Genomic DNA, 25,345 nt, shown 5'->3' with positions numbered 1-25,345 from the left:
ATATGCCTGATGAATGTGTCCCTGGTGCACAGATCATCTTCCGAGAGACTGTATGGTCATAGTCAAGTCTGCACTTTCAGTAGCCGGTTCCAGAGCCTTGCATTCTGGTGTCTGGATTGCATCCACATCCCCAACGTTGAGTGCTGTCCCTGCATCCTGTGTTTGAGCCCCAAGTGATGGGTCCTCATCACTTGAAATGATAATGCATGGGTCATCTTCTCCTGAAGAACCAAGTAAAGACTCATCCTCGTGTTGTAGTGTGATATACGTATCATCCGTTGTTGGGGACTGCATACAGATACAGCCATCTGCTCCTCTAACTCCTCATTTCGTTGAGTGGCCCGGACCATTGAGGAGTTCACTACCAGAACCATTTCATAGGCCTGAGATGATACACCGTAAGCCAGTTTCTCCAGAGTGGGTATTATACCTTCCGTTATTAGTTTGTTCTGCTACTGCAATCTCACTTTCAGTCTCTGCATACGCCATCTTAGACCTTTCACGCTTCTTTTTTTCAATAAATAATTTTTATTGAAATTTTTTACAGAAAATATAACAACAAACAATGAAAAGTAACAATAAAAAAAAATGAAAATACAACACCTTAATAACTGTAACACCCCCAAGACCGTATCAACGCATGTATCACCCCCCCCCCCCCCCAAACCCAGTAAACAACCAGAGAACTCAAAAATAAATTAAATTTAAATAAAATAAAATAAGCAAACATAGTCAACATGTCGCCCCCCCCCCGGCCCGCTGCTGCTGACCCCGTACCCTATCGCTGAGCCAGAAAGTCGAGGAAAGGTTGCCACCGCCTAAAGAACCCTTGTTCCGATCCTCTCAGGGCAAATTTGACCTTCTCCAGTTTGATAAATCCCGCCATGTCATTGATCCAGGTCTCCACGCTTGGGGGTCTCGCATCCTTCCACTGTAGCAAGATCCTCCGCCGGGCTACTAGGGACGCAAAGGCCAGCACACCGGCCTCTTTCGCCTCCTGCACTCCCGGCTCCACCCCAACCCCAAAAATCGCGAGTCCCCAGCCTGGCTTGACCCTAGATCCTATCACCCTCGACACCGTCCTCGCCACCCCCTTCCAGAACTCCTCCAGTGCCAGGCATGCCCAGAACATATGGGCATGGCTCTCTGGACTCCTCGAACACCTGACACACCTGTCTTCGCCCCCAAAGAACCTACTCATCCTAAACCCGGACATGTGGGCCCGGTGCAGCACCTTGAATTGGATGAGGCTAAGCCGCGCACATGAGGAGGAAGAGTTAACCCTCTCCAGGGCATCAGCCCATGTCCCATCTTCGATCTGTTCCCCCAGTTCCCCCTCCCACTTAGCCTTTAGCTCAGCTACTGACGCCTCCTCCACCTCCTGCATTACCTTGTAGATATCAGATATCTTCCCATCCCCGACCCAGACCCCCGAAAGCACCCTGTCACTCACCCCCCTCGCGGGAAGCAAAGGGAATCCCTCTACCTGCTGCCTAGCAAATGCCTTTACCTGCAGGTACCTGAACATGTTCCCCGATGGGAGCTCAAATTTCTCTTCCAACTCCCCCAGGCTCGCAAACCTCCCATCAATGAACAGGCCCCTCAGCTGTCTGATGCCCGCTCTGTGCCAACCCTGGAACCCCCATCAATGTTCCCCGGGACGAACCGATAGTTCTCCCTTATCGGAGCCTCCATCGAGCCCCCTATGTCGCCTCCACTGCCCCCAAATCTTGAGGGTAGCCGCCACCACTGGACTTGTGGTATACCTTGTAGGAGGGAGTGGCCACGGCGCCGTTACCAGGGCCCCCAGGCTTGTGCCACCACAAGACGCCATCTCCAACCGTTTCCATGCTGCCCCCTCCCCCTCCATCACCCACTTGCGCACCGTTGACACATTGGCCGCCCAATAATACCCCGAGAGATTGGGTAACGCCAGCCCCCCACCATCTCTACCATGCTCCATGAAGACCCTCTTCACCCTTGGGGTCCCATGCGCCCAAACAATGCTCATGATACTGCTAGTCACAACTCCTAAAAAAGGCCCTAGGGATAAAGATGGGCAAACACTGAAAGAGGAACAAGAACCTCGGGAGAACCGTCATTTTGACGGACTGCACTCTACCCGCCAGCGATAGCGGCACCATGTCCCACCTTTTAAATTCCTCCTCCATCTGCTCCACAAGCCTGGTAAAATTAAGCTTATGGAGAGCCCCCCAACTCCTGGCCATCTGCACCCCCAGGTATCTGAAACTCTTCACTGCCCTCTTAAACGGGAGCCTCCCAATTCCCTCCTCCTGATCACCCGGGTGTACTCCAAATACAAATACTCTTGCCCTGATTTAACTTGTAGCCCGAGAAGCTCCCAAACTCAGCCAACAGCTCCATCACCCCCGGCATTCCCTCCTCTGGGTCCGCCATATACAGCAGCAGGTCATCCGCATACAGCGATACCCTATGTTCTTCCCCACCCCGCACCAGGCCCCTCCACCTCCCCGACTCCCTCAGCGCCAAAGCCAAAGGATCTATCGCCAGTGCAAAAAGCAAAGGGGACAGGGGGCACCCCTGTCTGGTCCCACGGTAGAGCCTGAAGTACTCTGATCTCCTTCCATTGGGAACTACACTCGCCATCGGGGCCTCGTAGAGCAACCTCACCCATTTGATGAACCCCTCCCCGAATCCGAACCACTCCAGCACCTCCCACAGGTACCACCACTCGACTCTATCAAACGCCTTCTCTGCACCCCCCCCCCCCCCCACCGGTGGCTCCGACCGGTACAGTTCCTCGTAAAAGTCCCTAAAGACCCCATTCACCTCTGCCCCCTTCTGCACCACATTCCCACCTTCATCCGTCACTCCACCAATTTCCCTAGCCGCATCTCGCCTGCGGAACTGATGCGCCAACATCCTGCTCGCCTTCTCCCCATACTCATGTACCGCGCCTTGCGCCCTTCTCCACTGTGTCTCCGCCTTTCTGGTGGTCAACAAGTTGAACTTGGCCTGCAAACTACGCCGTTCCCCCAGCAGCCCCTCCTCCGGGGCCTCCGCATACTCCTATCCATGTGCAGGAGCTCCCCCAACAGTCTCTCCTTCTCCCTCCGGGCCTGGATGAAATTCAGCTCCCCCCGGATCACTGCTTTCAGAGCCTCCCAGACCACCCCCACCCGGACCTCCCCCATGTCGTTGGTCTCAAGATACCTCTCAATACTTCCCCGGACCCTCCTACACACCTCCTCATCAGCCAACATCCCCACATCCAGGTGCCACAGAGGGCGCTGGTCCCGCGCCTCTCCCATCTCCAGATCAAGCCAGTGCGGAGCATGGTCTGAAATTGCTATGGCCGAATACTCGGCATCCTGCACCTTCGGGATAAATCCCCTGCTCAGGACGAAAAAATCTATTCGGGAGCAAACCCTATGACATGGGAGAAAAAGGAATACTCCCGCGCCCTCGGCCTCCCAAACCTCCAGGGATCCACCCCTCCCATCTGGTCCATAAACCCCCTCAGCACCTTGGCCGCCTCCGGCCTCCTACCCGGCCTTGAACTGGATTGGTCCAGTTGAGGATCTAGCACCGTGTTAAAGTCTCCCCCCATGATCAGGCCCCCTGCCTCCAGGTCCGGAATGCGGCCCAACATGCGCCTCATGAAGCCAGCATCATCCCAATTCGGGGCATACACATTAACCAGCGCCACCTTCTCTCCCTGCAGCCTACCCTTCACCATAATATATCTGCCCTCCTTGTCCGCCACCACCTCAGACGCCACCCTCTTCCCCACCAGAATCGCCACCCCCCGGTTCTTTGCGTCTAATCCTGAGTGGAAAACCTGCCCCACCCACCCCTTCCTCAGACGAACCTGGTCCGCCACCTTCAAGTGGGTCTCCTGAAGCATAGCCACGTCCGCCTTCAGCCCCTTCAAATGAGAGAATACCCTAGCCCTCTTAACCGGCCCATTCAGCCCCCTCACGTTCCAGGTGATCAGCCGGATCAGAGGGCACCCCGCCCCCCTCCCCCTCCGACTAGACATAGCTCAAAGACTGCTCGCCCCAGGCCAGCACACCCTGCCCGACCCATCCCCCATGGCGAAACCGCCTCCCCTCTTACCCCCCCCGGCCACACCAGCTCTCTCCCGGCCCTTCCAGTAGCAACCCGGTATTATTCCCCCCTCCACCCCCCCCAAAGACTAGGACCCCTCCTAGCCGCGACGCACCCTCCATGGTACTTCCGTGAGTCAGCTGACTTCTGCTGACCCCGGCAACTCCCGCCAAAACCCGGCCCCTCCCGACATGGGGTCATCCCCCCCCTCCTGCCACACCTCCTTGGCACCGCTTCAGCGCGGGGAAAAAACCAGTAGAGGCCACGCTCCCACCGCCAGCTCCACCCCCACTGCCCCGCAGCGCGGGAAACCAGAGGAAAGCCCGCGCTTTCGCACTGCCCCACCCCACCCTTCTGCGCAGCTCCCCGAATTCCAGCTCCACCCCATCCCCCCAGCTCTGTACAGAAGAGAAAATGAAAAACAAACCCCCAACATTCCCCACATAACCCAAGACCATACCCAACAGACCCACCCGAAAACAGAGCAAAAACCAGCATAGAAAACGCATGTCAAAATTACCAAAACAGTAACAGCAAAAACAGCAACAACTGTAGTGCACCAGACCCCGCACCCCCCAGACCCTAGTTCGAGTCCAGCTTCTCCGCCTGTACAGAGGCCCACGTCTCCTCCGGGGACTCGAAGTAGTAGTGCCGGTCCTTATATGTCACCCACAGACGCGCAGGCTGTAGCATTCCAAATTTGACCTGCTTGGCATGCAGCACCGCCTTCGTCCGGTTAAATCCGGCCCGCCGCTTAGCCACCTCCGCACTCCAGTCCTGGTAGATTCGCACTACCGAATTCTCCCACTTGCTGCTCCTCTCTTTCTTGGCCCAGCGCAGCACACACTCCCGGTCACTGAATCGATGGAACCGCACCAGCACCGCCCGCGGGGGTTCATTCGTCTTGGGCCTCCTGGCCAGCACTCTGTGGGCTCCCTCAAGCTCCAGGGGCAAGTGGAAGGACCCCGCTCCCATCAACGAGCTCAGCATCGTGGTCACATAAGACGGAAGATCCGACCCCTCCAGCCCCTCCGCCAGGCCCAGGATCCTCAAATTCTTTCGCCTCGTGCGAAAGTCCAGCTCCTCCAAGCGGCCTTGACACTTTTTGTGAAGTGCCTCGTGCAACTCCACTTTCCCCACGAGGACCGCGGCCTCCTCCTCCCTCTCAGCGGCCTGCCGCTGCAACTCCTGAACGGCCACCCCCTGGGCTGTATGGGTCTCAAGCAGCTTGTTGGTAGTCGCATTCAGGGAGTCCAGCAACTCAGTCTTCAGCTCCGCAAAACAGTGCAGAAGAGCAGCTTGCTGCTCCTGCGCCCACTTCCACCAGTCCTCAGGTGCACCGCCGGCCGCCATTTTGTCCTCCTTCCCCTGCTTTTCCTGGGGAGCTGCTGCCGCCTTTTCCTTTGCCCCACTCCGGGTAAGCACCATAAATTTTGGGGAATGCTCCTCCAGACACCTTCCCCCACCGGGAATCGTCGAAACAGCGCCGTTTGGGGCCCTAAAATAGGCCCGAAAGTCCTTTTAATAGCGGGAGCTGCCGAACGTGTGGCTTAGCTCCGCATCACCGCAACCGGAAGTCTCCTTTCACGCTTCTTGGTGTCCTGCGCAGACTGAATATCCTTTGTGATCACCTCGTCATTCCCGCCAAACCACCTTAATAGCGCTTCACCGGCTTCCTCGTCGAGCTTACCGTCACTCCTGTGAAACAACCTGACTAGCGTTTCATAGTCGTCCTCATCTGGCTCACTCTTCGAACCTTTACTTTCTTCATCATACTCATGGTCTTTGTAAATATCATCGTGGTACTCATCATCGGAGTCAGTATCATCTGCAAAGGCTTCTCCTCTAAAATATGACATTTGAACATGGAATTATGTGTTCACACACGAGGCGACCAATTTCAAAGTCAGCAGTGAGTCTTGCTACAGAACTTTTATTTAACATCCCATGCTGTGGAACTTCAGGAGAACCGAAGGAATTGAAGAATGAGTCATTTGGTACAGTTTTTGTAACTGTTTTACGAGTGCTCCAAACCGTATGCTTCGGTTTCATTTTAATGGCTTTCAGTGTGACGTGTTTTCCTTCCTTCCAGTCGATCTGGCACCCTGTGCATCCCGTGATTTCTGGTTCGTCAAAGAATGCAAATTCAACTTGTCAGGACTCGATTGCAGTTGGTATACTTTCGTAATTACCTCATTTGTAAAATACTCATTTTGTTCAAACTTAAACTCCAGAGTGAATCTCATTGGCTGTTCACGCTCTGAACATTTAATGTTCACATCTTGTAGATGCTTTAATATAGGCTCATCATGCTCCTTTATCATACCACTGAGTATATACACCTTCTTGAAGACTGTTAAGCAGAAGTCTAGAATTTCCTTTGGCTCTTCCATCTCTTCATCTGATTTGCCGTCCTCCGCCTGGGCTTTCGCTAGTTTCTCATCGAATAGCTGCACCACCATATCTCGTTGAAAGTTGCAGTGATCGCCTGGCCACTCGCTGTCTGGAACATACAGCCACTCAACTAAATTCAGAGCCTCACACGCATCTGCTCCTATGATAGACTCGCTTTACATGTCCACAATGGAACATGCTAATAAGAGTTGTGTTGTGCACCCATAATTTGAGTTCACATGCACACAGCGCCTCAATCTCCTGCCCACGGTGCATCGGCAGTCTTGGTTAATTTTCGGTTTAATGTGCAGCTTGTGCAAATCGGACAGACTGAGGTTGGACCTTGTTCCCATGTCAAGTTTGCATTTTATCAATGTTCGTCCATCAACACTATAGAGTTCTCCCTTTTTATGGTCAGACCCATCGTGTCCTTGGTTGAAATGAGATCAATAAAGAACTATTCTCCGGGGGCATCTGATCAACTGCATTGACTGAACTGATTTGGTCCATGTAGGACACAAAAAACATTGTTTCCCAAAATGATTTGTACTGCCACACCTGGAGCATACTTTTCCATATGCTGGACATTGCCATGGTCCATGTCGATGCCACATTTCTGGCATAAGATAGCGACCTTGTTGGCTGCTTAAAATGGCCACCCGCACTGAGAGCACACGTTTTATTGAACTGCATCACAGTGCTGATGGCGCTGGCATCTTCTTGATTGATTGATTTGATTTGATTTATTGTCACATGTACCGAAGTACAGTGAAAAGTATTTTTCTGCAGCCGAGGAACGTTCACAGTACGTACATAGTAGACACAAGAATAATCGACAGAGAACATTGACAAATGGTACATCGATAAAAGAGTGATTGGTTTCACTGTGGAACAAGGGGCCAAACAAAGCAAATACATGAGCAAGAGCAGCATAGGGCGTCATGCATAGTGTTCTTACAGGGAACGAGGGGGAGTCGTTGAGGAGTCTTGTAGCTGTGGGGAAGAAGCTGTTCCTATGTCTGGATGTGCGAGTCTTCAGACTTCTGTACCTTCTGCCTGATGGAAGGGTCTGGAAGAAGGCAATGCCTGGGTGGGACGGTTCTCTGATAATGCTGTCGTTCCTTTTGTCTTCAAAAAACTATCTATCTTTATCTTGAAAACATTTAATGAAAGAGCCTCAACTGCTTCACTGGGCAGAGAATTCTGTGGTTCTGCTTTTGCCGCCAGTGGAAACAACCTCCCGTATCTATCCTATCTATTCCCTTCATAATTTTATATTTTTCTATAAGATGCCCCCTCATCCTTCTAAATTCCAACGAGTACAGTCCCACTCTACTCAACCTCTCCTCGTAATCCAACCCCCTCAGCTCTCGGATTAACCTCCTCTGCACACCCTCCAGCGCCAGTATGTCCTTTCTCAGGTAAGGGGACCAAAACTCAACACAATACCCCAGGTGTGGCCTCACTAACACCTTATACAGTTGCAGCATAACCTCCCTAGTCTTAAACTCCATCTCTCTAGCAATGAAGGACAAAACTCCATTCGCCTTCTTCATCACCTGTTGCATCTGTAAACCAACTTTTTGCGACTCATGCACTAGGACACCCATGTCTCTCTGCACAGCAGCATGCTTTAATATTTTATCATTTAAATAATAATCCCTTTTGCTGTTCTTCTTACCAAAATGGATAACTTCACATTTGTCAACTTTGTATTCCATCTTCTTAATTTAGCCCATCACTTAACCTGTCCAAATCCCTCTGCAGACTTCCAGTATCCTCTGCACTTTTCGCTTTACCACTCATCTTAGTGTCGTCTGCAAACTTGGACACATTGCACTTGGTCCCCAACTCCAAATCATCTATATAAATTGTGAACAATTGTGGGCCCAAAACGGATCCCTGAGGGACACCACTAGCTACTGATCGCCAACCAGAGAAACATCCATTAATCTCCACTCTTTGCTTTCTATTGATTAACCAGTCCTCTGCCATGCTACTGCTTTACCCTTAAAGGGTGGGGGGGGGGGGGGGGGGGGGCTCTGTGTGTGTGTTTGCTAGTGCTGTAGTGGAGGGTATAAACCAATGTGGCAGGGGGATGGAACCGATGCAGGATGTCGGAGGGAAGTAAAGCGGGGACAGAAACAAAAGGCAGCAAGGGGGAAAGTGTAAGGCAGAACAGCCATCGTCAACCCCCCCCCCCCCCAGGACATCGGTTCCAGTCCTGCCCAGGTGCAGACCGTCCGGTTTGTACTGGTCCCACCTCCCCCAGAACCGTTTCTGGGTACCCTTGCGAAAAATGTATCTTACAAACGTTTCAGATTTTTTCGGGGAGCAATGCCAATCAAAGTAGTTTATGACCTCGTCGTAGCTCTTGCTTTCTTCTTCGCAATCAAAATTGAAAGTATTGTAGATTTTGATTGCTTGAGGACCTGCTACTGTGAGCAGCAACGCAATGCACCTCTCGTCAGGCTGTGCCTGCAGGCCAAGGGCTGAAATATAGAGTTTAAACTGCTGTTTGAAAACACGACAATTTTTGTTAACGTTACCCAAGACTTGAAGCTGGTGGGATGCCTTTAAACTTTCCATCTTGAACCACACCGTCGTTTGTTGCGTGGAGTTGGCAATAGCCATAGCTCACCAGGTTGGTGGAAGAATCTTCTCTTTTTCGTTCTTCGGTCTGTTTTGCCTCGTCTTTTCTGCTGTTCAACACTCCTGGTCCCATGTTGTGTTCTGTGACCTTGCTGTTGAAATGATATGCGCAGAACATCTAGTTGCTTAACCAGAACGATGATTTATTGATGAACATGCGGAAAGGTAATATACTGAATACTATACAGGCAACGTTACTATGAGTTTGGTAAACTCTCCTGGAACTACTCTCTATGCGACTGTCCTGTTATACGCCTTACTACAAACTGGTGAGTGTCTCACATCATGTGACCGATGTCTGACACCACTGGCTGGTTGGAGGTCTCATTACTTTTTTTTTTGAAAATCTTTTTATTGGCTTTTCTCATATTTATGAACAGTTGTTGCTTACATACATTACATTTTTCTTGCCCGCGTTAGTTTGCTTTATTTTACAGAGAGGTTTGTTTTGTCCTTCATTTGACTAATTGTACTTGCATTTTGCTGCCCCATGAATCGGTCTATGGTATCTCTCCCCCCCCCCCCCCCCCCCCCACCCCCCCGGGTAGTACAGTCCTTTGGTTCTTCATTTTTTTTTCCTCTGGCTTACTCCTCGTTTCTGGCCTCAAACAGGTTTGGAGGCCTCATTACTAACCATGTACAAAACTATTCACAGGCATATCACCACAAGGAGGTGAACATTCATTCTCTCATTCACTCCTTCGGGAGGGATGGAGTTAGCGGAACCAAACACATTTCCCCCTGCTAGATGAGTTTGGGGATACCTTTGCTTTCATGGTTTGGGCTAGCTTTAGCTGCTGTGCCCTGCAGATCTTCAACTGGGGGAGCAGTTACTTCTTAGTCTGCCTTCAAATTTGGAAATGTGGGTTTGGGTACCCAGCAGGGGAGCAGCCCCTTTTATTTAAAATCTGAGCAAGGTAATTTCCTCACCAACCGAATATGGCAAGGGCAGCACTGTAGCTCAGTGGTTAGCATTGTTGCTTCACACCACCAGTGTCCCAGGTTTGATTCCCGGCTTGGGTGACTGTGCGGAGTCTGCACGTTCTCCCTGTGTCTGCATGGGTTTCCCCCGGGTGCTCCTGTTTCCTCCCACAAGTCCCGAAAGATGTGCTGTTAGGTAATTTGGACATTCTGAATTATCTCTGTGTACCCAAACAGGCGCAGGAGTGTGGCAACTAGGGGCTTTTTGCAGTAACTTCATTGCAGTGTTAATGTAAGCCTACTTGTGACAATAAAGATGATTATTATTATATCTGTTTGTGGACTTTCCTAGTAACCATAACGTGTAAGGAATGTTTCAGACAGCCATACCTCCTGCTCATCCAGCAGTATTGCGGGCTTTTTTCTTTTTAAATTTGCTGACCAGGTCTGGAGATTTTCCAGTGCTCCTATTCATTCCCGATAAAGGTTTCGGCTGCATCTCCTCCAACTTTTGCAACTCCCATGCCAGCTTTTTGTTTCCCCCTGGTTCCTCAATGAGTATGCTGTCCACCTGTTTGGGAAGCCTGGGAGTTAACTGCAACATTATTTGCCTTTTGGGCTGTGGCAAGGGTAGACTTTCTCATGGGGTAAAGACTTCCCTAATTTAGTTACTGTGGGGATGGGCTGGTCCCTATTCGGCCCCATATGCTCTGGGACACCCTGGCTCACATACTTCTACTGCTCTGCCATATGGCTCTTTGACTGTGTGAGGCAATTCCCTCACTATCAGATTGGCTGCCTGAGAATGATCCTGCTTCCTGCTAAATCTAACAAAGAAAACTTCATTTTCCCCCACCCCGTTTAATTTTACTGGTTTTGCCTCAGCTGTTTTAAATCCAGCTAGATTACCCAGAGCAACCTTATCCTTGATGGTTTATTTCGCTCCCTGCAGGGCCTCTGAATGTTTCACAGCCTTCTGCCACACGGCCAATGTTTTGATGAAAACGCTTGGGATACCCAGTTTCCCTGAGTGCACAGTCTCCAGTCTCTCTCTAGTCTCCTTCTTTCTAGCTTTAACCATTTTGTGGCAAGGGTAATTACCTTGGCATAGTCTCCAATCAGTATTTTGGTTTAGATTCCTCTCGTTGTTCCTGATAGGGACTGAAGTTTAAATTCTAAACTCGTAGATTGAGTCCATTGGGCCTTTTGGCCTCAACCTGTGTTTTCCAGCCTATGAATCTCCATTATCATGGGCTCAGGGAGACGTAGGAGTTCACCTGTTAGTCCTTCCTTTTCCATACATATCTTTGTGGTATAATTTACCATGTTGCTATACTGTGAGATTAAAAGAATTTGCTTTGGTACATGTATTTGGCTTACAGGTATATTCAGTGGCTGAAATTTCCTCTTGGCTTCCAATCAGTTTCTTTCAGTATCTCCCTGTGACTCTCGCATGTTCTCTCGCTGGGTCTCTCTCTCTCTCTGTGCAGTTGTTCTGGTCATTGTTTACAAGTGTGCATAGCTTGTAACCTCCGCCCAGTAAAACTACCACAGCCCCCTATTAATCTTTAACAACCAGACCACCCAAGCTGCTGCTTAAATTCAAAACCAGTCACATGACCATCTTCAGGCCACCATTCTATCCTAAATTAAAGAGACAGTCCCAGGACATTGTGATGTTCTTTGCTTTTTGGATAAGGATGACGTTGATGTGCAGTGTTCAGCAAAGAACATCAAGCTATTAGCAAAGCTAATTCATTAATACTGCCTTATAATTAGATTTGAACGTCTTACTAAGATACAAAGGTTGCTAAATAAACTATGCTATAATTCTATCTACAGATCTGAACACACAACTACTCTCTATCTAGCCTAATCGCCTACTCAAGGGTATTGCGTGATCTACGTGACTGCTCTTGATCACCATCCGGTGTTTAGATGCATTTACATAAAATTGTTAACCCTTCATTTACCTTACAATATCCATATTGTCACAGACATAATCTTACAAACTTCATATGTAACACCTCTTCCAAAATATGAAATGTCTTCACCAAAGAGATGAAATTTTAAAAGTTGTACAAAATATAACATAAAAAATGTGTAGAATGTTATAACAGCTAACCTACTACACACAGTATCATAGAATTATCATAGATTATCATAGAATTTACAGTGCAGAAGGAGGCCATTCGGCCCATCGAGTCTGCACCGGCTTTTGGAAAGAGCATCCTACCCAAGGTCAACACCTCCACCCTATCCCCATAACCCAGTAACCCCACCCCACACTAAGAGCAATTTTGGACACTAAGGGCAATTTATCATGTCCAATCCACCTAACTTGCACATCTTTGGACTGTGGGAGGAAACCGGAGCACCCGGAGGAAACCCACGCACACACGGGGAGGATGTGCAGACTCCGCACAGACAGTGACCCAAGCCGGAATGGAACCTGGGACCCTGGAGCTGTGAAGCAATTGTGCTATCCACAATGCTACCGTGCTGCCCAGAAACAAATCTCTTCTCTTTTGGATTAACCCATCATCACCATTCGTGTAACAGGATTTCAACTTAACAAGTTCTTTCATAAATGAGAATTTGCTTTACGGTTAGTGGCTTCACTCTCCGTTTGCATCACAGAATATCATCCTCTCACATTGCATGAGTTGTGTCTTTTCCTGGTATCCTTGGATAAAGGTGGCACAATGGGTTCAGTCTGGGTAACTAGTATCATTGCTGACAATTCATGTGATATTTGAGTTCCAATAGGTATGAGCTATAAATCAAGATCCAATCCTGTGTCACAGCTCCCTTTTTCTTGTGGCTTAATTATGTCCTTTTGTTCTTCTTTAGAATTAGATATGACATTGTTACAGGGTAATAATTTAGAAGTTTGTAAACCACTTTGCTCAGGGTATAATTCTGGATCTCTGTTCTTTTTCAAGGCTGTAGGTTTTTTATTGTCCAAGTCAGGGAAAAATGAAGTCTCAGCCAGTCAAACAACTGAATTGCTCTCTTTCTGTTTAAATACCGGATTATGGTTCTCTTTCACTGTTCTAAGAATTTGCCTTATTGACACGGTGAAATCCTGATATTCTTTTTTAGCCAGTTCATGGATTATTTAAAATTTTTTCCTCCCAATCAGCACGAACGTTGCTCAATTCTTCACTCACGAGCAAGCACTTTGTCATTTAAAGTTTATGGTCCAAAACATGAATTCTTCCTTGCAGTTCCACAGTATCAGCGTTAATTACAGCCAAGTAATTTTGTTTCAAAGCACTGCCTTTATTTGTTTCTCCATGGAGTGTCACTGCTGTATTCTGCTTTGTACACCTGTGGCTTGGGTTGTCAGCAAGTTTAATTCAGACAATTTCAATTTGTTTCCAGTTATCTAGCATGTTTATTAAGGTTTGGCAGCACAACAAAACCACAATAATGGTACAGCACAGCAAGCAAAGAAAGTGCCCAGCAATCATGAATACAGAGGGGGACAGGAGAACAGCAGTATAACTAACCCAAAACAATCATTAGGCATAACTTGATGCTTCGATAAGCCCAACCAAAGAACAAGGGAGAAGCAGGATGAGACCATGAGAACATGGTAAAATGGTGCACACCTTCACACGCAGCAATTGTTCAGGAAAAGGTTTTTGCACCATGGCACAACAAGATACGATTCACAGCACTGAAACTGGCCTAGCCCAGCACATTGCGACACAGAAATTAGTACCCCCAGGACCTCGAGCCCATCCCAAAACCTACATTCTTAATGGCACCACCATTTTGATGCACACACCACCCCTGGGGCAAAGGCCCGCTACCAGCAACAATGCTACTGCAAGCTGGGCCCCACCCCAGCCATCTCCCATAGTCAAGCAAGGATTCTCTACAATCTAACTTTGCTCCTCATTGCAAAACTCCAATCAGGATTATCCAGGGACATAATAGTCTTTTTTGGGGATATCTGTCTTGCACTAATGTGTATTAGGATAGAATAAAGGAATAAAAGGCGAACAGGGCCAGAGCTCACAAAAACGCAGCTGTTCCCGGGCTCACATCAGGTTATTATTTTCAACCTGAGGTTTTGGTGGCATTTTGATCATCAAAGTTTTGATTTTTTGTACACCTGCTAAGTCAAACAATTGTTATTTTCAAAGATTGAGAGACAGGCATATGTTTTTCCAAGTCCATTGATCTTGCAGATACATCCTTATCTTTAATAACGTCAGTGGATTTTGTGAAAATGCCTGTAAGTACTCTGTGGTCTCCTGCTAGATTCTATCTAGATCTACTGTCAGGCCATCATCATTAATAGGTAATTTTGACACCACTCCCACAATGACAGGAGCATGGACCAAAGCACAGTTTAAAGTCACTCTTCATGATGGAACAAGTCAATTATTACCTTTAATACCCTATATCATACACTTTTATTTAGCAAACTGGGGAAAAATTAACATCTTTTGTAAGAAGTCTTACAACACCAGGTTAAAGTCCAACATGTTTGTTTCAAACACTAGCTTTCGGAGCACTGCTCTTTCCTCAGGTGAATGAAGAGGTTTGTTCCAGAAACATGACACTGATACCGCCATTACACGTGAGAACACCACCCACCAGGTATGCGGTACATACTCGTGCGACTCGGTCAACGTTGTCTACCTCGTACGCTGCAGGAAAGGATTTCCCGAAGCGTGGTAAATTGGCGAGACCATGCAGACGCTGCGACAACGAATGACTGGACATCGCACGACAATCACCAGGCAGGAATGTTCCCTTCCAGTCAGGGAACACTTCAGCAGTCAAGGGCATTCAGCCTCTGATCTCCGGGTGTGCGTTCTCCAAGGCGGTCTTCAGGACGCGCGACAACGCCAAATCGCCGAGCAGAAACTTGTAACCAAGTTCCGCACACATGAGTATGGCCTCGACTGGGACCTGGGATTCATGTCGCATTACATTCATCCCCCACCATCTGGCCTGGGCTTGCAAAATCCTACCAATTGTCCTGACTTGAGGCAATTCACATCTCTTTAACCTGGGGTTACCCCTATCTTTGGATCTGTAAAAATTCAATTACCTGCAAATGCTCGCTTTCCAAGCATTGTCTGGCATCTTTGAATTTGTCTGTATATATGTTTCTGGAACAAACCTCTTCATTCACCTGAGGAAGGAGCAGTGCTCCGAAAGCTAGTGTTTGAAACAAACATGTTGGACTTTAACCTGGTGTTGTAAGACTTCTTACTGTGCTCACCCCAGTCCAACGCCGGCATCTCGACATCACATCTTTTGTGACTGTGGATGACGAGGCGATAACATGGTATTTAAGATTTCCTTTTCTATTTCTTAAATCTACATATCTGAAACAGGTTGTAGATGAATGTTAATTCTGTAAAGTTTTCTCACTGTGTTCCGAGATTGTTATTGATGTTCATAGTTTACAAATCTTGGAACAAACGGAAATTATCCTTTATTAGTCCAAGCAAGTGATTTTATTCAAACTGTTCCTCCAAAATAATTTTCCATTTGAAGTTATTACAAGAAATACAGCAACAATGCTCAATTTACATCATAGTAAATAGCTAATCAACCCAGTCCTTCAACAGTTTGAAAAGGAACAGGGGAGGAAGTATCATTTCTCAATTGATTAATTACTGCATTTTTCCCTTTTTCCTAACCTGACATTTAAAATTTAAATCCTATAAACATGAATATGGCAAAAATTCCTGTGGTATACATTTATTTTTCTTGGAATTGATTTCGAATTTGCATTAATATGATTTAGAATATTTTTTGAAACTGGAGAGTTTAAAAAAATATATATTTTTATTAAAGAATTTTCATTATAAACACAGAAATATGAAACAGTTGATACAAGTTAGAATGCAAAAGTAACACATTCAATCAAAAACCCCCCCAACATTGAACCAAACCCGTTAACAACTGTGATGTGGAGATACCGGCACTGCACCTAATGAAGGAGCAGCGCTCCGAATGCTTTCAAATAAACCTGTTGGACTTCGACCTGATGTTGAGACTTTTTACTTAACAGCTGACAGTGACTAACGCTTTAAAAAAGGAAATGAATGGTTGCCATCTTGGATAGAACACTTCTACCGTGGTGCACCCTAATGGTGTTCTTGACCTTCTCCAACTGCAAGAATGACATGAGGTCACTCAGCCATTCCGAGGCACTGGGCGGAGCGGAAGATCTCCACCCAAGCAGAACTCGTCTATGGTGTTACGCCCCCTTACAGGCACATAGCTTGTAATAACATCTGCTTCCCCTCCTCCTGGATTCATGAAGGGGAAATCATGCTTGACAAATCTGTTGGAATTCTTTGAAGATGTAACCAGTACAGTTGACAAGGGGGAGCCAGTCGATGTGGTATATTTGGACTTCGAGAAGGCGTTTGACAAAGTCCCGCATCAGAAATTATTGTGCAAAATGGGATTGGGGGAAGGGTATTTAGGTGAATTGAGGTGGATAGAAAACTGGTTGTCAGAGAGGAAGCAAAGAGTAGGAATTAATGGATCCGTTTCAAATTGGCAGGCAGTAACTAGTGGGGTGCCGCAGGGATCAGTGCTGGGACCCCAGCTAATCACAATATATATTAATGATTTGGATGAGGGAACAAAATGTAACATCTCACAGTTTGCAGATGATACCAAGTTGGGTGGGAGGGTGAACTGTGATGAGGATCCAGTGATCCTATAGAATGATCTGGACAGGTTGGGTGAGTGGGCAAATCAGTGGCAGATGCAGTATAATTTGGATAGATGCAGTATAATTTGGATAAGTGTGAGGTTATTCACTTTGGAAGCAAAAACAGGAAGGCAGATGACTCCCGACTGTCTACCTCTCTGGAGGAACGCCCTACTGATCCTTGGGTTCTTACACGCTGAAATATCTCTGGAGGAATGCCCTACTGATCCTTGGGTTCTTACACGCTGAAATGAAAGAGGACACTAATTTGTTAATTCTGATAAAGAAGGACTTTGGGAGACACTGAAAAAGAAATGTAAATCGCAGGAGCATTCATCTTAATAGTCTGGACCCTGCCTGCCAAGGACAGGGGGAGTTATCCCATATCTGTAAGCCAGATTTGATCCCATTGGCCAGACTAGTATAATTAATTCTCTTCCGAGAACAAGTATGTGTAGGCAGGTCAGGCAACTCAATCGGCTTGATAGCTAGTTTGTGTTGCAGAGCAATGCTAACAGTGCTGGTTCAATTTAGCTTCTCAACCGTGCCCCTCCCCTGAGGTGACGTGACTCTTTGGTTAAATCACCACCAGTCAGCTCTCAAACGGTTGAGCAGCCTATGGTCCTCTGGGACTATGGTGACTTTCACCTTCATTAATATGTTGAGCATTTGATTTTTAAAACATTTTGTAGGGCTATATCTAGCTTGACATTCACTCAAAATCATAAACTTGTAAACAACACTACCTCCCTCTTTTCCTGTGCGCGTGGGTGATCCAATTACATTGTTGCATTAACCATTAATCGTTCACTCATAAGTTTCTTTACTCTCTCAGAATCGGGATTCTTTTGCAGAACATGAAGGCTTGTGAAAAAGTAGTGACCTGTAAAAAATATGGCACTATGTTCATGGTAACTGATATGTGAAAGTTTCTTGCTCAGATATCGACTTAGTGGCATGGTACTGCCAGCTTTGAAGGAGTGGATGGAAAAATCCTTTGGCGCAAGTTTGGAGCACAGAACGACGCCAAGGGTAAGAAAGTTATGCACAATAGTTCTTTGACATTCCTTTGATATCTTGCTCATATATTATAAGCAACAGATTCTGCATGATTTATTGAAAAAGCAAAAGAAATGCCCAACTCTGGTTCTAGTTATTAAAAAAAAATATTCCAGGAAAAATGATCTGATTCATGCACCTTTTAAACTATTTAAGTGAGAAATTTTGAAAAATTAGGAAATGTTTGGCCTGCCAATTTAAAAAAAAATTGCATTCTTGCTCTAAGATGTGCTTGGTTTTGGCAAGAATGCCAACTTGAGCGAATGCTCTTTTGCAGTTGAACAATAATTTATAGAAAACTAATTACACTTTTCATTTTGAAGACCACACCAAATTTGCAAGATCTTCCATTATCCATTCTAAATGAAGAATGTCTGAAGGAACTAGAGAACTTGGGCATCCCGTTTTCACAAGATCCAGAGGATAGGCTAATAAGGTCACACGGTAAGAAATCTGATTTTTCTTTTATGTAGATATTAAATATTCTAACTATTTTGTGATCAACCATGCTACTTTGTTTTAAATGCAGGCCATTGCTTACATGAGATTTTTGCTCTACGTGAAGGCAAAGTTCAAAGAGTTCCGGATGTAGTAATTTGGCCAAGTAAGTGTAGTAGTTTTGAAGTGTTGGCAATAAAAAAATCACACTGACTTATACTTAGCTAAATATATATATAGTGAACGTAGAATTCTCTAAATGTTAAAATAGGTAAGATATGTATGTAAAGGGCAGCCATGCTCAGATTACAGCGTATTTTTGCTCCTGCCACATTCTAAGTTGTCTGAATGGGCAGCACGGTGGCACAGTGGTTAGCACTGCTGCCTCACAGCTCCAGGGACCCGGATTCAATTCTAGCTTCGACTGTGTGGCGTTTGCACTTTTTTCCTGTGCCTGCATGGGTTTCCTCCGGGTGCCTCTGATTTCCTCCACCGCCTAAAGATGTGCAGGTTAGGTGGATTGGCCATGATCCATTGCCCCTTATTGCCCAAAAGGTTAAGTTAGGTGGGGCTACTGGGTGGGGGCATGACCCAAGGTAGGGTACCATTTCAGAGGGTCGGTGCAGGCTTGATGGGCCGAATGGCCTCCTTTTGCACTGTAGTGATTCTATGAGTTAATTGTAGCCATCAGTGTTGTATCTTCTTCCATGTACAGTACATGTTTTTATAATCAAAGTTATTTTGTATTCCAGGCTGTCATTCTGATGTGGTCAAGATAGTACAGCTCGCTTCTAAGCACAATGTTTGCATCATTCCATTTGGTGGTAAGTAGTTTTAATTGTACATTTGAATTAATGTTCAATTATAAAACTAAATTTCAGTTTGCTCGACTTTACTTAATTACTTTAATTAACTGAGCTTCAATCCGAGTCAACTTGAAAAAGTTCACTTATTGAAGAAAAATTGGTTTCTTAGAATTTTGTTCAAGGAAGTCGATTCATTCAGGTTTTTAATATGCAGTTAAACAACCACTGAAGAAATTTTGTACTAGGGTGTGTTTTCCAAATATCTAACTTGGGATTTTGTTTTTACAATACCAATTATCAGTACAGATATTGTCTCTCAAATCCGGCTATTGGAAAACAGGACATTTTTATAAATTGCCATACCAGACTTTCCCTCATCACCGACATCTTTCACAGTGCTCAGCAAAGGTTTATACCAACAAAAAGGAAGGACGGTAGAAAGAGGGAAAATCGACCGTGGATATCTAAGGAAATAAGGGAGAGTATCAAATTGAAGGAAAAAGCATATAAAGTGGCAAAGATTGCTGGGAGATTAGAGGACTGGGAAATCTTTAGGGGGCAACAGAAAGCTACTAAAAAAGCTATAAAGAAGAGTAAGATAGAGTATGAGAGTAAACTTGCTCAGAATATAAAAACAGACAGTAAAAGTTTTTACAAATATATAAAACAAAAAAGAGTGGCTAAGGTAAATATTGGTTCTTTAGAGGATGAGAAGGGAGTTTTAATAATGGGAAATGAAGAAATGGCTGAGGAACTGAACAGGTTTTTTGGGTCGGTCTTCACAGTGGAAGACAAAAATAACATGCCAGCGACTGATAGAAATGAGGCTATGACAGGTGAGGACCTTGAGAGGATTGTTATCACTAAGGAGGGAGTGATGGGCAAGCTAATGGGGCTAAAGGTAGACAAGTCTCCTGGCCCTGATGGAATGCATCCCAGAGTGCTAAAAGAGATGGCTAGGGAAATTGCAGATGCACTAGTGATAATTTACCGAAATTCACTAGACTCTGGGGTGGTCCCGGTGGATTGGAAATTAGCAAACGTGACACCACTGTTTAAAAAAAGGAGGTAGGCAGAAAGCAGGAAATTATAGGCCAGTGAGCTTAACTTCGGTAGTAGGGAAGATGCTGGAATCTATCATCAAGGAAGAAATAGCGAGGCATCTGGATAGAAATTGTCCCATTGGGCAGACGCAGCATGGGTTCATAAAGGGCAGGTCATGCCTAACTAATTTAGTGGAATTTTTTGAGGACATTACCAGTGCAGTAGATAACGGGGAGCCAATGGATGTGGTATATCTGGATTTCCAGAAAGCCTTTGACAAGGTGCCACACAAAAGGTTGCTGCATAAGATAAAGATGCATGGCATTAAGGGTAAAGTAGTAGCATGGATAGAGGATTGGTTAATTAATAGAAAGCAAAGAGTGGGGATTAATGGGTGTTTCTCTGGTTGGCAATCAGTAGCTAGTGGTGTCCCTCAGGGATCCGTGTTGGGCCCACAATTGTTCACAATTTACATAGATGATTTGGAGTTGGGGACCAAGGGCAATGTGTCCAAGTTTGCAGATGACACTAAGATGAGTGGTAAAGCGAAAAGTGCAGAGGATACTGGAAGTCTGCAGAGGGATTTGGATAGGTTAAGTGAATGGGCTAGGGTCTGGCAGATGGAATACAATGTTGACAAATGTGAGGTTATCCATTTTGGTAGGAATAACAGCAAACGGGATTATTATTTAAACAATAAAATATTAAAGCATGCCGCTGTGCAGAGAGACTTGGGTGCTAGTGCATGAGTCACAGAAGGTTGGTTTACAGGTGCAACAGGTGATTAAGAAGGCAAATGGAATTTTGTCCTTCATTGCTAGAGGGATGGGGTTTAAGACTAGGGAGGTTATGTTGCAATTGTATAAGGTGTTAGTGAGGCCACACCTGGAGTATTGTGTTCAGTTTGGTCTCCTTCCTTGAGAAAGGACGTACTAGCACTGGAGGGTGTGCAGAGGAGATTCACTAGGTTAATCCCAGAGCTGAAGGGGTTGGATTATGAGGAGAGGTTGAGTAGACTGGGACTGTACTCGTTGGAATTTAGAAGGGTGAGGGGGGATCTTATAGAAACATTTAAAATTATGAAGGGAATAGATAGGATAGATGCGGGCAGGTTGTTTCCACTGGCGGGTGAAAGCAGAACTAGGGGACATAGCCTCAAAATAAGGGGAAGTAGATTTAGGACTGAGTTTAGGAGGAACTTCTTCACCCAGAGGGTTGTGAATCTATGGAATTCCTTGCCCAGTGAAGCAGTTGAGGCTCCTTCATTACATGTTTTTAAGGTAAAGATAGATAGTTTTTTGAAGAATAAAGGGATTAAGGGTTATGGTGTTCGGGCCGGAAAGTGGAGCTGAGTCCACAAAAGATCAGCCATGATCTCATTGAATGGCGGAGCAGGCTCGAGGGGCCAGATGGCCTACTCCTAGTTCTTATGTTCTTATCTTTCTTTGTTATGGTTGAGAAATTTCTTGGACCTGCTACTACTCCACCACCAACACTTCATAGAAATGTGGGAGGATCTCTACTGAGCTTCTGCCTCAATTCTGGCAAAGTAACAATGATCCGAAGCAGCTTCAAAGATTTTTGTACCTTATCTTGCAGCATTGTCTTTCATTCTTTCAAAATCACCCTTCGCCCTTACTAAAAAAAAAAGTCCCGAAACTGCTCAACCAGAAAACCAGCAAGATCTGAAATACAGCACAGACTGGGTCCTGGGTAGATTTTGAGACATTGTATCTATAAGAGGCAAAAGAATGACACTGTAGTAGTATTGCTTCCTGTCTTTGTAAACAGTTAGCATTCACATTATCTGGGGAGCAGGAGGGCCCTTTTGAGAAGCAGCTGGAAAGCTCATTATGATAAGGCATTCCTTCAATATAAGTTGTTTTTGTAATTGTGCACACAAATACAACTGGTTGACAGATGAATTGAAGTTCCCTGCCACCTCACTCAGGTTGGAGTTGATACTTCAACTAATGATGTAACTTATTGAAAAAAAAAATTGAGTACCCAATTAGTTTTTCTAGTTAAGGGAAAATTTAGTGTGGCGATCCACCTAACCTGCACATCTTTGGGTTGTGGGGGTGAAACCCACGCAGACACGGGGAGAATGTGCTAATGCTACACGGCCAGTGACCTGGGGCTGGGATCAAACCCGGGTCCTCAGCGCCGTGGGCAGGAGTGCTAACCACTGCGTCACCGCGCTGCCCATGATGTAACTTCAGTTGCAGTCTTCATGGTTGCTCATGGGTTTCCATCTTGCATTTCAGGAGATCTGCAGGAAAGGTGTTTCTAATTTGTCAGAGTGCATTTTATATGGTTCTAACATTGGCCTTGTTTTCATGCTGCAACATACTGCTGCAAAAAGTACATTCAATTTATAATTTTTAAAGGGCTGCTTATGACCACCTGCTTTCTAAATAAAGCCGATAATTCTGTTTAATCTTTGTTTTCTATTCCCAAGTTAAAAGAAGTTAATATTTTTCAAATCCCTTGGTGGCTTTTACTTTTTCCTAATTTTAGAAAATGTATTGTAGTTGAGCTGTGCAATTTGACTTGAAGCAAATTCAGGAAGGGTATCATGACTTGTGTTAAGGGAAATAAGTGGCAATGGCTACTTAACTCGAGCAGCACAAGCATCAGTATGTAATGTTGGCAGCATCACAAATTATTTTTGATAACTTTCAGCTAATTGACATGTTTGTTTTGTGCCATGTGACTTGGGTTAATGTATTTTCTTGTACAAAGTGGCTGGCAGCTTTATGCTGTTAATGCTGGCTTCATGCATGTCTGTGTTTTGTAGTCACAATGTGACTAGCACTATTTACAGGGAAATGAAAGGAAAAGATAAAGTACAAAGTTGTGTTGGCAGAAGAAAATTAGGGGCAAAAACAAAACTCATTGAGAAGAAAATTGACTGGGGGAGAAATGGAGGAACAAGCTTGGAAAAGAATGATCAAAAGAAACATTTAGGCAGATGTGAGCATACATCAAAGTAGGAATTGAAGGTATATGCCAATCTTCATCGAGTAGTGTCAGCAGTGGCTCGTTGAATCCATACACTTATGCAGTAATATTGATATTTTAAAGATCCTGACCCTGACTATTCTGACAGTTGGAAATCCTACGGTACTTTTTATAATGCATTGTTGTTAGGTTTCTGAAGCAAGGGATTCATGCAACTGGCTGCAAGCCAAATGTAAAACAGCCAGTACTCGTTAAAACCAGCAGCCACTTAGAGAGACTACTAAAACGGATCTTCCTGGCAGTCATTCTTGGTGAGTCCCCTGTGGCTTTCCATTTTGTGTTAAATGTTTTTATCTGCTGTATATTGGCACTTAGGTTATTGGTAAGCATTTAATTATAAAACTTCTCTGTGTGAGCTTGGCGCTTCAGGAAACCAACAGTGTAAATGCATGACCTCCCCAAAACTGAATAATTTGTTAAATTCATGGCTTCACAATTCAGAAGGAAAAACTTGATACCCTTTTCAGGTATACCAGACCCTAGTCTGGTATTAGGCTCTGCAATAAAGTATCATATTTCCTCTCCTCGCGGCTAGAAAAACTGCAAGTTTGGATCACTAATATTGGCCTTAAATAACTACGCACCAGGTTTTACTTGTCTACCCCATTCCCAATCTCTGGTGCTCACTCGCCCACTCTTACCCACTGTGAGAGTGAGTAAGAGTGTCATGTGTGGGGGTGAGAGGGAATGGAACCCTGAGATGAGGAGTGAGCCAAACACGTGTGTTTTGTGCTCTTTTAATCATGCCTCTGGGCCGCATCATTGTATTCTGCCTCGCCGGGCCCGTAGCCAGTCTCCCCTAAGCTGGCCCAGCCCGCAGCCAGTCTCCCCTAAGCTGGCCCGGCCCGTAGATAGTCTCCTCTTAGCTGGCCCGGCCCACAGCCAGTCTTATCTTAGCTGGCCCGGTCCGCAGCCTGTCTCCCCTTAGCTGGCCCAGCCCGGAGAGAGCTCAGCTGGACCAGCCAGTCTCCGACTGCTTGTCTTCAATGTTTGTTGATCCTATTAGCAGCAAACATTGGAATGAAAAAGCCTGTGATTGGAGCAGCAGTTTCTTTAAGGATCCTTTACTGCACTTATTGGCATTTTGAAAACTATACCTGGGGCAAGATTATGGGGCTTTGCGGGCTGCATCCTGTCTGCAGGCTGGAGGTTGGACAAGCCTGCAGTAGACTCTGTACTGAAATCACTGTGCACGTCTGATGAATGAGCTGGATATGGAGTTCAGTAACAGTTGGTTAATCAAGCAAATTGCTTTATTTTGGATGGTGTCAATCTGCTCAAGTGTTGCAACTGCACCCATCTTAGTCAGGGGCATTCCATGCTACCTTGATTTGATAGGTTCTCTATCTCCCTCCTATCTCTGACTCAACGTTGTTCGAGATATCACCCACTACGGTCGTGTCATCAGCAAACTTAAGCAATGACTGTGGTACACTGGCATTTAAAGATTAGGAAGTGAGCCATTTGTTGCCATATATCTTGCCTGCTCTGTAGCCATAGTTATGGATATGGAAACTCTGATGCTGGTGTCTTTGTAGGTCAGAGGATGTGGTTGATTCTTGGAGTTTGCTGTTGCCCTGCCCTTGGGTGTCTAGTAATATGTGGCACCCATCAACCCAGCATGAATGTCGTCCCATGTCCTGTTCTATCATTGTCTGAGGGGTTCTCACTGAAGCTGTGAAATAGAATAGGCAGTGATCTGTCCCACCCGTGACCTTGTATCAGATAAAAGGTCATTGAAGCAGCTGGAGATGGTTAGGAGAATGATGCTACCCTGAGGAATTCCAGCAAAGATGTTTTGAAGCTTTGGTAATTGAATGCTGACGACCACAATAATCACCTTGCATGTCTCCAATCACAGTAGGGCTTCTTCAGGCCGCACTTGGTTGAGTGCTGCCTTAATGTCGAGGGCAATTACTCTTGCCTCTCTTTTGGCATTTATCTTGTGTCCATTTCTGGATGAAGTCTGTGACGAGGACTGGAACCAAGTAGTTCAGTGGAATCTAAACTTGTGGTGGGGAGTAGGTGGCAGTGTTGGTCGTTTTTCCACGGAAAAGAGAAAAGAACCCCAGCATTATTTATTTTTGTAAATATAAATTTAGAGTACCCAGTTATTATTTTTTTTCATTTAAGGGGCAATTTAGTGTGGCCAATGCACTTAACCTGCACATCTTTGGGTTGTGGGGGTGAAACCCACACAGAGACGTGGAGAATG

General features: G+C 45.8%; 1 protein-coding gene across 1 annotated transcript in view; it reads left to right on the top strand.

Moving 5' to 3' along the window:
• Nucleotides 1–25,345, top strand: part of agps (alkylglycerone phosphate synthase) — a 213,311-nt gene that overhangs the window by 73,152 nt on the left and 114,814 nt on the right. Inside the window, exons 3-6 of the mRNA XM_038789318.1 lie at nt 17,701–17,791; nt 18,142–18,262; nt 18,348–18,422; nt 19,009–19,080. Of these exons, the coding sequence (XP_038645246.1) occupies nt 17,701–17,791; nt 18,142–18,262; nt 18,348–18,422; nt 19,009–19,080 (359 nt within the window). The remainder of the gene's footprint in view (nt 1–17,700; nt 17,792–18,141; nt 18,263–18,347; nt 18,423–19,008; nt 19,081–25,345) is intronic.

The sequence above is a fragment of the Scyliorhinus canicula genome, chromosome 2 (assembly GCF_902713615.1).
Source record: "Scyliorhinus canicula chromosome 2, sScyCan1.1, whole genome shotgun sequence".
Lineage (NCBI taxonomy): Eukaryota > Metazoa > Chordata > Chondrichthyes > Carcharhiniformes > Scyliorhinidae > Scyliorhinus > Scyliorhinus canicula.
The sequence above is the reverse complement of the archived record's forward strand: the minus strand, read 5'-3'. Positions and strand labels throughout refer to the sequence as shown.